We start from the raw sequence: 17,356 nt of genomic DNA, 5'->3' as shown, positions 1-17,356 counted from the left end.
GGTAGATTTTGTCTACCTTCTGGGCATACCTCTTCCTCTGCCGCGCAATGCCCTTTGGGCAGCACCAGGAGGTAGTTGTTGGCCAGGAGCCTGGGGAGCTTGAGATTCTTGATTCTCTGTTCTTTTTGTTAGCATGTTTTTCGTAAGTTTTCAAGCCGACTGTTTGCTTACTGATGGTCTCATCAACGCTCAAAATCAAACAACTGGCCTCGGTAGCGGCTTGAATGGCGTTGATCTTGACGAGACTGGGTTCCCACACAAAGGCGGCCATGTTATCCCTAACGCCCTCGTTCTGGAAGTCGACACCGGCCCAGATGTTGCCCTTTCTGTGTTCAACGCGGAGTCTGTTCAAGATATCGGTAGCATCGAAACCAGCATTGTCGCAAAGTTGTCTGGGAATGACCTCGAGTGCCTTGGCGAAGGCCTTGATGATACTTTGCTGCTTGTGGGGGATCTTGCTGTCGGCGTAGGTGTGAAGGTATTTGCTGACCTCCATTTCGCAAGCACCACCACCAGCAACAATGCTCTGGTTCTTGATGGCACGCTTGACGATCATGATGGCATCGTGCAGACTGCGCTCGACTTCGGCAATGAATTGTTCAGCGCCACCGCGGAGGACAAGGGTGCATGTCTTTGCGCCAGGGCAACCCTCGAAGAAGTTGAATCTTTCTCCACCAATTTGACGTTCCTCGAAAGTTTCGCAGGTACCAAGGTGGGACTCGTGGATGTCAGAGCAGGTAGATTGGATTGAGGCGCCAGTGGACTGGCACACGCGCTCCATGTCGTCTGATGCCACGCGACCAGCACAGAAGATGTCGCGGTCGGCAAAGTACCTTTTCGAGAGTCAGTATGTTATGTTGTGGTAATTGAACAGGATCAACGCACTGTGTCGCAAGATCACCGATAGGTAGCTTGCTGAGAACAATCTTTGCGCCAGTCTTGTAAAGGGCTTCCATCTTGTTGTAGATAATTTGCCATTCGGCATCGACAATGGCCTGGTATTCTGACACTTGCTCAACACGAACTTCGGCGTTATCCTTCTCACTCTTGAGTTCGAGCTCGACGTTCAGACAGACAATCTTGGGGTTCTTGAAGGCCTTGGGTTGTTGCTCGAAACCGGCGTAGGAGAAGGTCTTCTTGAATGCGACACCATTGACAAACAGAGAGTCTTGCAGGGCACCACCAGTGATCTTCTTGATACCGATGAGTCTGTTGTTGAGATCGTTTTGGTCGAGGGAAAGGACGGCGTCGACAACCACTGTAGGGTATGTTAGCAGACGCCTGAGGGAGCGCGCGTATATAACGACGTACTCTTTGTGAAGAAGTCGGCATTGCGGTGGATCAGCTTGCTGCTCATCGAAGTTGCGGCGAGTTTCCGCAGAATGTCTCTCTGGTTGTTCTCCTGTGTGTTGACGGCAATCTCCTTGATCTTGTTGACAGCCATAGTGCTGGCTCTTCGCAGGCCCTTGATGATAGTCTGACTGCTGACACCGTGCTCGACGTGCTCCTTGATCTCCTTGAGAATCTCTCCAGCCAAAACGACGACTGATGTGGTTCCGTCTCCAACTTCGGCGTCTTGCGAGCGGGCAATGTCGGTGAGGATACGGGCAGCGGGGTGAACAATGTCAAGCAGTTTCATGACAGTGGCACCGTCGTTGGTAATGGTCTGCTTGCCATTCTCGTCGACGAGCAGGAGATCACCTCCGTAGGGGCCCAGGGTGGACTTGATAGTCGATTGCACGGCGAGACAAGCGTTAATGTTGGAAACGATTTGGCCACGGCCCTGCGACTGGTCGGTGCCTGAGTTTGACTAGTTAGCTGGTTGCTGGGCGCCATAAGATACAAGGTGAAGCGCACCCTCTCTGAGGACAACGATAGTCGGTGTTTGACCACCGAACGACATTTTGCTGTGATTTCCTAGGATTCCAGCAGAGTGCTGTGTATGTCCAGACTAGACCTGAATTCAAGTATGTACACAGAACGGAGGACTGGGTTGTTTGTGGAGACTATGCGGTCGTCTCTGTGTCTCTCCAACCGCAACTTTTCAGAAATCCAGCCAGCATAACACTGTGGTCCGAGCTTGCGGCGGTCAATCCTCATTCGAAAGCTCAAGAAGCGCCGCTCTTTTCACATGCAGCCGTTCTTACAATTTCATGTCCTGCAATGCTTCAATATTCTTACGCGACCTGCGAGCTGACCTTAGAAGCTTCTCAAACCCTGTAGCGACGGATGTCTTCCTTACGCCTTGAGCATTTCCATACCAGGAGTAAGCGATACTGATGGGAACGTGGCTGCGGCTCGAGGATGGGAACAGACTCAACATGATGAGAACGTGATGGACTTTTGTTTGTCCGCATCTCCACGCCCGGCCAGCTTGGCCGAGATAACACGCCAATGACTTGGTGAATATATAAATACCAGCTCCTGAGGATTCAATGGCTCAATTTATGTTTCCTTTCGCTTCAAGCGCCAATATGTCTTCTTTCTCCGCTCCTTCATTCTATCCATCGCCATCAAAGGCGGCCTTGCAGCTACAGTATGTTGGCAAGAATCTCAAGGAGATCCCAACTCCTGCGGCGGTCCTAGATCTCGCTCCAATCAAAAGGAATTGTAAGGCAATGCTGGAAGCAACCAAAGCTCTGAAACTTGGCTTTCGTGCACACGTCAAGACTCATAAAGTTCGGCATCTTGTACTCGTCCATCATGGAACACCGGACTAATCTTTGCCAAAGACCAATGAGCTCGCCCGTTACCAAATGGGCCACGAGTCCAAAGACGTCAGACTGATAGCTTCCACCGTCTCAGAAATCGAGAACCTTATACCATATTTGCTTGAATGCAAGTCACAAGGCGCGAGCATCAATGTAAGTCTTTCTACGCCACATTCGCCAACGCATCTAACCTCGTGTAGGTTCTCTATGGGCTACCAGTTGCCTTCTCTCACATACCGCGCCTTGCAGCAGTTGCACGTGTACTAGGTGAAGGGGCTGTGGGACTCTTTGTCGATCATCCTCAGCAAGTGAAACATCTCGCAAGCTTGGACAATTCTAGCTGGCCAGGGTGCGTTCCTCTTCATATCAAGATTGCCGCTCCAATCCCACGAGCTGGTTTGCGCCCTGAATCCGTCAGTATTGAACCTTTGGTACGAGCAATTGCACAGACGCCAAAAGTTCGCCTGGTCGGCGCTTACGCTCATATGGGCGAAAGCTATGGATCCAGTAGTCCACAGGAGGCTCTTGAATTTCTCATGAACGAGGTCAAAGATGCACAGGTGGGCGCGGATCAGATTACACAGGCTCTGCCGAAGGACTCAACAGGCAGGCTTACGATTTCACTTGGAGCAACGCCGACGGCTACGGCTGTCCAGAACGCTCTTGTCGAGACTGAGTGGAACCAAAAGTTCCGAACATTTATTGAGGAAGTCAAGAAGACGTACGATGTCGAGATACATGCTGGTGTCTATCCAGTATTGGACATGCAACAGCTTGCAACACGCGCTCGTCCCACCACTGTTGATGGAAAACCGCTTCTATCCATGGAGAACCTAGGTCTACGTATTCTGGTCGAAGTGGCAAGTACGTACGATGAAAGAGATAAGCCGGAGGCGTTGATCGCCGCTGGCTCAATAGTGCTCGCTCGAGAGCCATGCAAGAGTTACCCGGGATGGGGAGTAGTAACGCCTTGGACAGGTGGTTCAGCCCCTGCTGAAAGCTCATCAGTATATGACCCCGAGGGATCCAAGACAGGTTGGATTGTCGGACGTATTTCTCAAGAGCATGGAAATCTAACTTGGGAGGGACCAACGGACGGCATGCGTAAACTCGAGATTGGCGAGAAGGTGATGATATGGCCCAATCATGCTTGTATGGCTGGGCCGAACTTCGGTTACTATGTCGTGGTCGATGGCGATAGTTCTGAGCCTGACAAGATTGTAGACGTCTGGTCTCGCTGGCGAGGATGGTAGTTTATGTATATGACTCGGTGGTGCATAAGATTTGTGCAAACTTGGCAAAGCTCTCACTGTCAACGCGTTTTGGGATTACCCTCCATCCTTCTTCGAACATCGTACCACAGACCAACACCGTCTTCTCTTTCGAGACAAGCTATGATATGGTGCTAACGTGAGTCTTGGCTGCCAGATGGCTCGCATTATGGTGCAAAGTCGTTGCTGCCCATGGTAGAGCTTATAAGGCAGATGTGTGAAATCTGCACAGTACGCGATCCAGACATGGATTGATTCTTGCTTGAAGACCTTGGAGCCGATTGTCAGAGACACCAATCACCAAAGTATAGCATCATCATGTAAGAGGCTGCATGATTGGTTTCAATAAGAAAAGAGGCACGATGAACAAAGTCGGTCTCGAAGTCGTCTTGCGATGTGACTGCTTAATTGGCAAGAGCTCCTCGTTGGATCTGCTGACTGGCAGCAATAGCTCCTTCCTCTAAGCTACGAACTTCGCAGCGTCGTCAGCGGGTTGCAACTTCCAGCCCTCGCTGATTCCAGCATGACTGAACGGCATCGCAGTTTGTGTTGTTCTGCAACATCACGATACTCTCATTGAACTGTCCTATTTCCTTGCCAGATCAACACTCGTTCAACGCTTTGGATAAGAAGCAGTAGCTAACTGCCTCTACGATGGCTTTGACGAGCCGGCGACAATCTTTCGATGGACGTACCAGCCGTGCATCTACTACCTCCGTACAATCCAAAGCATTCGGGCCTCAGACTTTCCAGGGTTCCGGCGACATGCTGGATGCTGCTGCTCCAGGAGTCCTTTCTATGCTCAAAACATCGACCGATGTTGGAGACGTAGGTGAATTTTCGCATAACACGGGTCGTCTTCCAGCAGCTATTCGCCCGACCCATCAACGCAGAAACAATCCTTCCCGTCTCTCCAATTCGTCGAATCACTCAGCATATACGTACAACACTAATCACAGTCGGGTCCCTTCTCATGGCTCCAGAAAGGCCTTCAATGCACATAATCCTCAGGCATGGGATACCGTTTCAGCTATGTCTGGCGGCACAGGAAATGGTGTGTCTGGTAGACATGGCTCTATGGTCAGTCTTCAGACACTTGCAACAATGCCACCACACGAGAACAGAATGCCTTCAATGCCCCGAGGTCCACCCAGATCATCACCCTATGGACCTCCGTATGTTCAAGACGGTCGCTCCTACTCCTTGACCCACTCCCATCAAGCTCCTTCGCTCAAGCCAGCCAAGTCTGTAACGAGTATCAGAAGTCAGGGAGGTGCACAATTCCAGCCTCCTCGTCCCTCATTTGCGTACCCTTCGAGACACAAGCGTCCTGGTTTTCGCACTCCTTCTCCAGCCCTGAGCGACTACACTGGAAATGCATACCAACCCTCATACAACCAAGTCCATACACTTGAAGTCGAACCCAGATATCCGACCGAGCAGCCTTTAGCCTACTATGGTCCAACCGACCCTGCGCATTATTCTCATCTCGCACAACCTCCAGAGTCATATCAGGGCAGGAGCTATGGACCAGCATCTGGTAGAGGCATGCATCGACCCAACATACCCATGCACAACAGTGACTACCCCTATGGTGCTGCGCCTGGACCAAGGTACACAAACCAACAGCAGCCAACGATGCCCTTTCCCACGCAGTACAACTTTCAGGAGCCCAACTATTACGGCCAACATGGCCCTCCCGTCCAGGCTCTGCCTTCCCTAGGGTATGTTCCGACATCAAGAGTGGGCACCCCAGGATTAGACGCAATGCCATCATCTTCGAGACAAGGCTCATCGTCCCCACCCTCGATGAATCCGCCTACACCCAGAGACACAACTACAGTCCAGGCTTTGATCGACCCAAATGTACTTCAGCCCACTCTCAGCGAGCTTCCCGAGGAACATTCTGAATACAAGAGTGTCCAAAGCTACCTGAGATATACAGAGCAACCTACTATGTATGAACTCGATGCTTCTCAACCTGCCGCCGCCGAACTCGAGGCAGATACGCCCACTGCGAAACGCACTGGACTGGTACAACGTATCAGAAACTTGCTTGAAGATCGTGTTGCAAGTCAAGAACATTTGACGTCTAGTCAAAGCCAGTCTCAGCAGGATATTTCCAAGCTCATCGTCCCACAACCATTTCAAAATTTGAGACAAGAACCCGTCGAGCTATCTGCCAGCAAGAGATCATCTGTACATGAGCCTGCCGAGCTTGATGTTCCTCCCAGGATTACAAGACAGTTAATTCAGGCCAACACTGCCCCTTCATCCTCTGAGCACAACACAACGACATCTCTGGCTCCTGAGGAGACGATCAAAGCAAAGAGCGACCAACAAACCGTTGAGAAACTTCCAGAAACTCTCAAAAATGAGGTCCATGGTGGTGAGAAGACTGGCCATGGGTTGTTCTTCAACTACTCGGACAAACAGAAGTCTGGTTCATCAACGCAATCCAATGGTGCCGGTTTTGGTGCGCAAATTACGCTGTCAGAGCCGCTTTCTACGTCTGGTCACACCGATCAAGTTGGGGCGAAAGTGGACGACAAAACAAAACAACTCAGTGAAGAGCTTGACAGTGGCGGTGTCAGTCCTCTGCGCCCTGATGAAAGAGTGGTCAGGGATTCGATCGTCAGTCCCATGGCTACTCAAACTCTGCATATCAATTCCCTTCAAGAGCAATCAAAGACTACAGATCAGCACCTTAAAACCACGGCGGAATCACCACACGACCAATCATCAAAGCAAAGTTCCGATGCCACAGAGATGGCCTCTAGTCTATCTTTACCAACAGGGCCGTGTCAGACCTTCGAGGCCAGCCCGTCCTCAGACCATGTCACAGACGTTGCTATTAAATTCTCCATACCACGTTCATCTGACCACGGCAGAGCTCAGCTGGTTAACCTTAGCAACTTGTCTGATACCCCGGTTCGATCTTCGATGGAGATCAAGAAGGCTCGTTCTGCTGAGGACAATAGCTTGCAGGGCTCCTCTCTATCAAGCATCGAGAAGGTAGCTCCACTTCGCATCAGAAGGATGGAAAGCTTCTTACCAGTTACCGCTAGTACTGAAGGTACGGATCTTTCCTCGTTCATCCGTCGCTCATTTCCGCGCAAGCGATCAATGTGGACCACTGCCCAGTCTGATCCCAATAGATCATCTTGCGATTCCACAACGGACCTCGGAACCATGATGTTCAAGACGCGACCTGGCTATCTACCTGATCTCAATGAGGATTCTAAGGAAGATATAAGCGCCAGGAATACGAACTTGTCATACACGGGCCTGAGGCTTTCCAACACGCCGTCATTACGTCTCAAGTCTTCCCGTGATGCTGTAGGACGCTCGGATGAGACAACTCAGCAAAGCTATCTGCCACCTCGTCCTCCTAGAATGTCACTTTCGGAGTTAAGAGAGATTCCATCCCTAAACTTCAGCCGAATGGATCTTTTTGACAAGCTGAATGAAGAACTTGAGACGCATATATCTCGATCATCAAAGTCCTTGGCTGGAGTCAGAGGGGAGAGAAAGTCCGGTACTCGGCGCTCACCACTCCCGCATCCAGCATCGACTGACCACATACGAGAGAGATATACGAGTTTCTTCGCCAACTCTGAGAATTCTGAGACGCTTGAAGATTCTACTGCTAAAGCTCTTGATATACAGAACCCATCTCAAGCATTTCCAGAGAAGAATCAGAATGATGCAGACATTGTGTCCACCAAGTCTTTTGCTCGTTCAGTCAGACCAATGTCTACAGAGCAGATGTTGGGCATGGCTTCGGAAATCAGCCGTCTTCCAGTGCCATCTGTAGCTGCGCTTTCAGAGCGCTTGTCGACGCTGCTGCCTACTATCAAGCACCTGCATATCGACTGTGCTCCTGTAGATCAGACAGCAATGAATGATGCCATCGATAGAATCCACCACCTTGGAAGGCCTGAAGGTGAAGCTGCTGAACTTCTGAGGTCATCAACGGGTCTTCATCAGCTAGCTGCCATCGCAGACAATATTGCAACCAACGGTACTCATGACTCTGCTTTCCTCGAGGTTCAGAAGAGCGGAAGATTGATGAAAGAGCTACCTCCTTTGCCAGAGGATAGTGAGAAGTTCTCGTTGAGTGATTCTGGTCTTGACCGCAACACTACTCTCATCACCGAGGGTTTGACGAGCACCTCAGAGCTTGAGTCGCCGAAGCCTGCCTTACTTCGTGGCAAATCTCTCAGTGTCATCAACAGCAAAGATGAGGATCTGCACCCTGGATTCGCTTCCAGACATTCTTTAGTGCTTTCCACACAGAACCCGAGACCTTGGAATCTCGAGGAGAGTTATCCTTGGTGTGGCAACAGTCCTGGCATTAAAATCGACTTTCCTACTCCAGTACTTCGTCGTCACTCTTCTCCACCCAAGCTCGTTCACAAGCAAAGCGGAGATTCAATCAAGACCAAGAGCGAAACGGAAGAGACTCTAGAGCCAGACAGCACTCTTCCTTCTTCGCCTATAGCCTCAAACAGCGAGACCGTCACTCCCACTGTTTTGACGCTTCACGATCGTAAATCTTCCAAGAAGTCACTGATCGGATCTTTGTCTCGACGGATCGGATTGAGCACGCGCGTGCAGTCTAGTACCACTGTTCGAGAAGGCGCCGTCGCTGGAAAAGCAAGTCCCGGTGACAGATATCCGTCCACAAGCCTGCAATCACCACACACAATGAATATGGAAGACGTGCGATCTTTCTTCTCGGACTCGACGGAAGAGGAACATGATACTGAGCACCGTGGTTCGTTTCGCAAACAGATCACATCTTTCCGAGACAAGTCATCGAAGGTGCCAAGTGGACATGTTCCTGTGACATATTCACAGTCTCTGGACGCCCAAAGAGGCCGGTCTCTGGATCAATACGGCCGGCCTTCAAATGTTCGCACTACCGGCTCACTATTTGACGACCGCTACACCGAACCTGTCACGCCTCAGAACTACGATGGCATGGTCGGTATGGGCCGAGTTGAGTTTCGTGTGAAGCGTGTCGCCGAACGCTTAAGACACATGTGGATGAAGGGCGGCGAGATAATTCGTTCTCTCAGTCATCGCAGCCGCCATGCCAAAAGGCAGCACAGAGAAAGAGATGAGTTCGACAATTGGCTCGCGGACAGCCTCTACTCCCGCGATTGATGTTATGCATGGGTTTCATGACTAAGGTTGGGGCAGAACGTTAAGTTATATTGATTTCTATTTTTGAGGATGCATGACTATACACAACAGCTTGAAGGACGGGATGAAGACACGAAGAGCATATTAAGAGAACACGAACGAGCAGAAGAACACTCCATGAATTGGTGATACGGTATCTGTAGACAGTAGTCTTGAATGAAAATGAACATCTCAGAAAGACGCGTGTGATTGATCAAGGATGAACTGACGTGGAACTGATTCGGCAAAGTTCAGATAGCATCTGCCGAACGTGTTGAAGCGTGGTGATGCTTTGGGTATGATAAGGTTTGCTCAGGTTTGACTTTAGTGAAGAACGTCATAGTTGCTATGTAACATGTGCTTGTCAGGTGAGAGTCAAAATCTCCCTGGAAACACATGAGTGACAAAGGCTCTACTTGCCCATTCTCTCAGTCGGAAGAAGGCTAGAAACATGGCCCAGCGATGATCATCGGGAGATGGACCAAGTTGAAGTGGATTACTGATGCTGATCGGCCGAGGGATATTGTCCGAGCGGTGCGAAGAGGTGCTAAAAACTTTTGGGTTGTGTTTGACAGTGCTTATCCTTTTTCACCCATGGTTCTCCAACACTACTGGAGAAAACACTGATGCGGAGCCGCGGAGCTTCAGCGCGGAGATTGAGGAGAGCGAAAGGTGTGTTTACTTGGGGGATGAGGGAGTTTCATCATCTCTGAATCCTGACCATGGAACTTGTTGACAGAGATACGTACGCTTTGTTCGTTCATGGCAAGGCGGTAACTCAAGGTATTCGAGGGCATGTCAAGGCATCTGCTAGCTGAAAGTGGAGCAAGCATTACGAATGCCCACGTGCAGGATTATTGAGAGAGGGGAAACACGAGATCTGCAAGGAGTAATGTAGACGTGTGTTATCTATCCTGTTTTCTTCCTCTTGTGCAGGTCGCTGACTGGAGGGAATAACCAAGACTTCGTGTGACAACAGCTTGATTGGAAGTATACAAGAGGTGGAGGAACCACGCATGCGCATGAAGGAAGGCATGACGTTGGCGATAGAGTTGCATGTGCCTAAATTAGTGAGGCCTGAGTCACTCGTTGGAAATCGGTGGACACAATTACACAGACCGAAGAGCCAAAAGGAGTATTCTCCGTTGCAACTTATGAGACTGGTGTGTTCCACGTTATTTGATTTCATATATGTAGGTAAGCATGCGACAACAACGATTGGGAAGCATGGAAAAGAAAAAGGGCAGTGGCTGACCGCCGTTGCAAGGGGAAAATGGTAAGCCCGAACCTCGGACGCATTCGTTTAAACTTACACTAGGGCTATCTCGTGTGTGATTCGTGTCAAGGCACTTTTTCCTGCGTTCGAGAGACCCGTTTGCCTGTTTCTGCAATAGCGCAAAAGGCCTTCCTTCGGCCGGGGTACGGGTTGGGCAGAAAGAAGGTACAGAAGCTTCGGTGTGGCCGCTATGGCGCCTCCTGCCCTGCTGCATTTTCCCTAATTAGTCGTGTGCATGGCTGTTTTGCTGTTGAGATCGAGCATCACAAACTTCCTGATATGCCTTGATTGTGACAGGATGCTTGTGTCTCAGATTTTGCTGAACCCCACAGGACACACAGACAATAATGACATTGCGAGAAGGTTTGTCAAGGGATGGTATCGTTAGAGCTTGGGGATGTGTGAGGGGAGAACACGCGGCCAGTTGCCATGCAGTAACCCAAAATATGATAGACAAACAGGTGGAGTTTGCTGCCATGTGAAATGAGAAGACAAGCCGAGGCGAGTACCGAGAACTGATCATGTCGATCTCCCTCTTGCTAGTGCCCGCGGACGATCCTAAGGGCTCATGATGTCACTGCCTCCCTACTTTACTTGCACATGTTTGAATTGAGAGCACTCCTTTTTGCTTGCTCGATGTGACTTGGAGACGAGTCTTTCGTACAATAGATTCGTAGCGCTTTCAACCGGTGAACGTCTGTGCGATGTGTCTCTTCTGTACATCCATGGTCACTCGGATTGTGTCAGTGACATTCGACAATGTGAAATAGCTTGCGATCTGCAGTCGTAGACCATTGTAGTCAATAGTCCGCGCGCGCAGAGCCTTGATTTTCTGGTGAGAAGCAGGTATCGTGGGTACAAGTTGACGAGGTGCAGAGACCTCGACATGATCTTCGAACGCGGAGTAAGTTACATCCGACGCGCTACTGGTAGACATGTTGCACATGGATCACAATTAGCATCTTGCTACTCGACTAGGCGACATGATGGACGGATGGTTCCTCAGATCGGTCCAAAACTTGACCAGGACCCTGTACAGTATACTTGAGGGCAGACTGTCGCAAACTCTAGAGGCTGTTCGGCACATGGTAGAGCCTCTACCTGCTTGCTCGTACCTGTATCAACGTCACCAGAAGAAAAAGATCATCATTTTTGCATGCGCCCAGCTTTGAGACCTGAACTCAAACCTGCGTTCTCTCGATGAAGGGCCGTTGGGAGCAGCTAACGGTATGCTTAAAAGAGTGGTGCTGGTGGCGTCGACTATTAGAATGAATTAGAGTTTGCTCAGCGAGCAAGGAGACCAATGCATCGCGCCCCCATATGGTATGGCCAGTTTGTCTCCTTGTTTTGGTCTCCGCACACACGCACACACATGTATGGGAAAGGTATCTGTCGATTCGTATCCCACGGTGGCCCCATTAGCGTCTTTTGAAAGTCAAAAGGGATTGAGTTTCGGTAAGTCGAGCGCTATGTGCGACATCGAAGAATTGTAAACAACAATGATAACCATAGGTGGATCGGGAATCGCTACCGGCCGAGGTTGAGACCACTTCTCTGGGATCGGCTAGCGGAGACCATAGGTATCCTACGGATTTTGCCAGGAACAGGCAAGAGGCGCACCTCGGTGCAAGCGCAGCCGACAGGGTTGGATATTATATGCCTTCAAGCTTGATCATGGTCAACGGTCTCACCAAAGAAATTGCTGGCTATAATGACAGGATTTGTAACTTCCAGGTTATCTGCACATCTTCGAAGAGTCACGTCAGGGCATGTTCGGAAGCTTTGAAGCATACGTTAGTATCGAAGATATGATATGTAGATTCGTGGACATTTCATGATGTAGAAGAATGATGTATATGACAGCCGTCCTGTACCGAAACCCCCAGGGGTCTCACATGGTGTCAAATGACAGGTGACGTTGGCGATCACTCCTTCCATCCACGATAGATGATCTTGCTTCCGTAGGTTTGACCCTTCTTCAGGAGGACCATCTTCTTCCACTTGTCGTTATTTCCAGCATCAATGTAACGGCTGGGCTCAACGCAGAAACCGGCACGAGCACCGCGTGCAGGTGCGCCGTCGACAGCCGGGATGTCTATGTACTTGCCAGTGTAGAACTGGAAGGCAGGTTCGGTGCTGAGTGCCTCAAAATGAAGCTTTGTGGTGGGGTGGAAGAAGGCACACAGCTTGCGTAGAGGACCCGATCTTGTGTCAAGGGGGATGCTTGAAGCATCAGTGTTGATGACGAAACAGTGGTCGATATCAGGGTCGACAGCACCGAGTGTGAAGGACTTCTCGGCTTCAACACCAGGGAAAGCTTTGATCTCGCCAGTTGGGATGTCTGTATCGTCCACGACCATGAACTGATCGGTCATCAGAGTAGCTTCAGTGCCCTCGATCGTGTCCTTTCCGGAAATGTTGAAGTAGCTGTTGTTGTTCTGTATGAGCTACTGCGTATCAACAACGATGCATTGGTGACTTACCTGTGGTTGGTAACCGAAACTAACGTCTCTTCGACCTCATCGCCGACGAGTTCGACCTCGTACTCGATCTCGAGTTGGGTCTTGTCCACACCGCCATCGTTCTTTTTGCTTGCAATATACCAGACGCGAAGTTCCACTGTTCCAGGATAGCCTTCCTCGCCGTCCTTGCTCAGATACTTGAATTGAACGGCTTCTGTTCCATTTCTGTTGACAGGGGTAGGTCCATCAAAGATTCTCTTGCCCCAGCCAGCGGGGCCTCCGTGAAGGGCGTTGGGTCCATTGTTTGCTGTGAGCTTGTAGGATTTTCCATTCAAGCTTTGAATTTCGGCATTCTTGATACGGTTTGCGACACGTCCGATGGTCTCACCAAAGTAGGCCGAATTCTTGGTCTTGTAAGGCTCCGCGGTAGGGAAACCTTGGACAATGTTGTGCCCCGCAACGCGAAACTCCTGAATGATGGCGCCCTGCGGCAAGAACGTGAATGCGTCTTCGGCTGACATTTTACTTTTTCGATTGAGATGGTGAGAAGGAAGAGAGAAAGAGACACAAAGCGACACGTGTGGACAATATCTTGCGATCACGGTTAAACAGAATTCTTGCCTCATCACGCAGCCCGACAGCTATTAGGCGGGGTGAGCTCTGGTGGGGGCTGGAGTGGAGGGGCACAACAAGCCATTGTTTAGCCTAATTTTCCACGTCACGTCCATCCCCACGAAAAAGACTTCCTTTGACATTCGCCATGTGTGCTATTTAGAGATTCGAAAGACAAGACTGTTGAAGGATTTGTCTCTGATGGTACTATTGGAAAACGAGACTACTGCCAAGGGGAGCGCGGCTGGTCTGTCGGGCTTTAGATCAGGAAATGTGGCTCACAGCAAGGGGGCGCATTCGTGATACGGGTCGACTTTTGTTTGTGTGAGCATTGGCAGAAACTCCACTCTTTTCTCGGCAACAAGCCCGTGTCGCAGCTACACGCATACGAGCCAGTTCTTGGTAGCAAAAGACGCGCTGAACTCAACGTTCAATCATGCTTAGAAACTCGAAAGCGGTTCGCAGTCAAAGTCATGAATGATGTTCCCATGATCGAGGGGAAGTACCGTTAAGGCGATAAGGAAAAATGAATCAAGGATGGATCATCGATCTGCAAGGTCGGAGTTTGCAACATGCTTAAACCCGCCCCATGTCGAAGACCATGTTTCGCTACTCCGAGGGACTTTTCGTTGATGACAGCTACTGCCGCGGCCACCATGTTGTTTTGGTGTCGATTGAGATTGCGATTGTCCTCTCCATGTGGCTATCTGCACTTTGAGAACAAACAGCTCTTCTCGACGACCAACACATTTAAAAGTGCAATACTGCAAATCCTCGCATATGCTGTGCGTTCGGTGTGCCACTCCGCCGGGTACTGTATATTGCATGGAGATGGAGATGGGTCCGCTGAACTACACACAGTCATCGTTGCGTATCGAATAATCACATTTTGTATACAGTTGTACCCAGTGGGATGAATGGATATGACATCGAATTCTGTGACATATGGATCTGAACGATCGTCTAAACATCTATCGTACAACCATCTCGCCAACAAATTTTGTGCTGAGGACCAAGCCTGTAAGCTTCTCATGTACGCCGACGCCCAACATCCCATCCCTGCCCATTCGCTCGCTACCAAAATAAAGATTCCAACGCCCATGAAAGCTCGCATGTCTAGATTGCATAACGTGTTGATCGTAACCTGTGAGATAGGACATCTCAGCCGTGAATGCCTTTGTGGTCTGAGCCGCACATGGTGACTAATCCAGAAAGGGTTGGTAATTAAGATAATAAAGATACAATGCTGACGTCCAGATCACGTCGACACTTGAACGAATTTGCTGAAGTCGACCTCCATTGGCTCGTTCATCCAATCCTGGGTATTGAAAGCTCCAAATCCTGGCGCAGGTGTGGCATAGCTTGGGTTTCCGAAAGGCATCATGTTGTCGTATTCGAGTTGAGGTTCGAATGCATTGCCGTACGCCATTGTTGCTTGGAAATTATCATGCAAAGTCGGCACTTGCACTGCGGCTTGTGATCGCATAAGCTCGGCAGATGACAATCCACGAAGCGAGAACTGTTCTTGCCAGGATGGCAATAGAAATTCGTCGTTGCTGATGGCTTCATTGTGTAGCGGTGAAGGCTTGATCGGCGATCGTAGTTGCGATAGCTTAGACACAGGGCTGTGGGAGACTGGCGATGGAGAAGCACTTTGGTGGAACGAGAATTTCTCATCGAAGACTGGCGCAGCATTTGCGGGTATCGGTGTGCTATGAATGCTCGAATGTGAGGAAGTGCGAGCGTGCTTGCGAGGAAGGCTGTGGTCTGATTCGTAACCATTGGAGTTTCTTCTGCCGATGAAAGAGGCACCTTCTGAGATCAGTCTTTGTTGAAGCTTCTGGCAGTCCTCCTCGAAGTGTTCGTGTTCTCCGCTGCCATCATTTTTGGGTTCCAGAAGATCCAGTCTTGCAAGAATGTCGTGGGTAAGAGGATGTCCAGTAGCTTCAGATAGAGGTTTTCCAGGCCAGACATTTGCATCGAGAAGGCGACGATATGTTTCTTGGAGACCAGCAACCAGTTGAGCTTGTTGCTGCTCGAGCATCTCTACGTATCTTCATACAAGTCAGCTTCAGTTAGAGGGATGGTAGAAGACAAGACACGAACCCTTTGGGATAGATCTTGTCGTGGGACTTCTTTCTCTCGCCGAAGACGCAGATAGCATTATCAGCTTTGCATCTGGTGCACGGGTGGCTGCCGTCACACTTGGACTTCTTGAGACGACATCTATCACAGGCCTTGCCGACGCGTTTCCTTATGCTGTCGTTTGAATCCGAAGAGGATGTCCTACGGACGGCTGATGGTGGCATGATGTAGGGAGTAAGAGAACAATGTCGATGTGTTGGTAAAGAAGAGTGATGATCAGGTTGGAGTAAGACACGGATCAAGCCAAGGAGTGGCTTATAGATATATTCACAGTCGGTCAGATACGGTCGGAGCTTGACATAAAACGCAGGTTCTCTTTACGTGACGTGGGAACGCATCAAATATATGTATGTGAGGGATGGGTCACCAAGCGTTGGCAGCAATACATGATGACGCTATCCTATTCAAGGCCACATGGTAAACGCCTGTTAAAATTGTATGGCCTGACTAATTGTCAAACTGTTTCAGTCCGCGGAGGCATGATTTAGATTGACGCCGATTGCTTGGTCAGACTCGAGATCATGATGGAACAAGCTCGACGACCAAAACCGACCGATGGATCGGGACCGGGAACATTGAAAAAGCGCAGGAAGTACCCGCCGAGTCATGCAACGGTGGGCTAACGGTATGGCCAAAGCTTGTCACCGTTGATTTAAAGGTGCAGAAGCACCCTCGATCCTAGGACATTGGGTCTTCCGAGGCAATCGTTCGCGATATTCAAACATTATTGAAATCCTTCTTGTTGTGTCTCGATGCGTTTCTGTGTAGCGAAACCGGTGAATGCCACTGAATAATAGTGTACTGAACGGCCGCAACAGGCCTCTCGCAAGACAGCAGGCAGCAAGGTTCCATGTACATCTAGGCACCGAACTGTCTCTTGTCATATTCGTGGCTCATTAGCATCCTCCAGAGCTCGGAGGTGGTTTGGCTGGTCAGCCGCGGGGCACTGCTTCTACTTTCATGGCATTGCCAAGCACGAGTAGCCCTATCAATCCTTGTTCGTACCTGCGGTGCTGCTGTCATCTTATTCGATACTGTATCGTCGCGTGTCGCATTCGAGCCTTCGTTGCATCTCAGCTTACAGTCGAGAATTCAAGCACGGTTCGATCCTGGCGAAAATTCGCCGGGCTCATATCCACGTATGCTGGCTGAGATGTCTGAAGCACACCCGGTTGCAACTTCCATTTCGTCGATCAGTCCCCAAGGAACCTTCCATAGCGTGCTTGTCAAAAACGCAAGCCACTGCGTTTCTGCAGGAGGCCATCTCGCTCTTGATACGAGATGCTGTCTCGGGCCCCCGGCCTCTCGAGTTCCGAGGATGTTTCTCTGAAAATGACGAACATCCGCACCCACAAAACCGTCGTCCCGGTGTTCGAGAATCGACGGACCACAACCAGGGGCCTTTCGAAGGGTCTACGAAGAACGCACCGCACCGCACCCGTTTTTCCTAATTGATTTTCGACAATGATCGTCCAATACAATCCATGGCAAAACAAGCGTCTACCCCCTCACGGTTTCCCGTGTTGAATTTCCTGCTTTTTAGACTTTTGGTGGCGTCCTCTAGCAATTTAGAAACCTCGGCAAAGTCAGTGCGGGGACCATAATCTAACGTCTCTTCTTCATCGTACCTTATCGTCCTTCTAAGTTACCGTACTACCATAGCTCGCTAGATTACTTAACATTAGCGTA

General features: G+C 50.0%; 5 protein-coding genes across 5 annotated transcripts; 2 read left to right on the top strand and 3 right to left on the bottom strand.

Moving 5' to 3' along the window:
- Window positions 1–12: 12 nt before the first annotated feature.
- M437DRAFT_36106 (uncharacterized protein) lies at window positions 13–1,903 on the bottom strand (the record flags this gene model as incomplete). The annotated part of the gene is made up of 5 exons (XM_041019383.1): window positions 13–116; window positions 172–833; window positions 886–1,258; window positions 1,312–1,800; window positions 1,858–1,903. 5 exons carry the CDS (start codon window positions 1,901–1,903, stop codon window positions 13–15), a joined length of 1,674 nt encoding a protein of 557 aa, XP_040884451.1.
- Window positions 1,904–2,474: 571 nt separating this feature from the next.
- Window positions 2,475–3,964, top strand: M437DRAFT_37276 (uncharacterized protein; the record flags this gene model as incomplete). Its single annotated transcript, XM_041019599.1, has 3 exons — window positions 2,475–2,678; window positions 2,733–2,864; window positions 2,912–3,964. The coding sequence occupies 3 exons, from the start codon at window positions 2,475–2,477 to the stop codon at window positions 3,962–3,964; spliced, it is 1,389 nt and encodes a 462-aa protein (XP_040884450.1).
- Window positions 3,965–4,636: 672 nt separating this feature from the next.
- On the top strand, window positions 4,637–9,154 carry M437DRAFT_80073 (uncharacterized protein; the record flags this gene model as incomplete). Its single annotated transcript, XM_041027281.1, has 1 exon — window positions 4,637–9,154. The coding sequence occupies one exon, from the start codon at window positions 4,637–4,639 to the stop codon at window positions 9,152–9,154; it is 4,518 nt and encodes a 1,505-aa protein (XP_040884449.1).
- Window positions 9,155–12,373: 3,219 nt separating this feature from the next.
- On the bottom strand, window positions 12,374–13,431 carry M437DRAFT_37708 (aldose 1-epimerase; the record flags this gene model as incomplete). Its single annotated transcript, XM_041019691.1, has 2 exons — window positions 12,374–12,875; window positions 12,932–13,431. The coding sequence occupies 2 exons, from the start codon at window positions 13,429–13,431 to the stop codon at window positions 12,374–12,376; spliced, it is 1,002 nt and encodes a 333-aa protein (XP_040884448.1).
- A 1,973-nt stretch (window positions 13,432–15,404) lies between these two features.
- On the bottom strand, window positions 15,405–15,831 carry M437DRAFT_38217 (uncharacterized protein; the record flags this gene model as incomplete). The annotated part of the gene is made up of 2 exons (XM_041019791.1): window positions 15,405–15,576; window positions 15,629–15,831. Coding segments are annotated over 2 exons (375 nt in total), but the record flags the coding sequence as incomplete, so codon positions are not given.
- Window positions 15,832–17,356: the final 1,525 nt, after the last annotated feature.

Source organism: Aureobasidium melanogenum, assembly GCF_000721775.1.
Source record: "Aureobasidium melanogenum CBS 110374 unplaced genomic scaffold scaffold_1, whole genome shotgun sequence".
NCBI classification, from domain to species: domain Eukaryota; kingdom Fungi; phylum Ascomycota; class Dothideomycetes; order Dothideales; family Saccotheciaceae; genus Aureobasidium; species Aureobasidium melanogenum.
The sequence above is the reverse complement of the archived record's forward strand: the minus strand, read 5'-3'. Positions and strand labels throughout refer to the sequence as shown.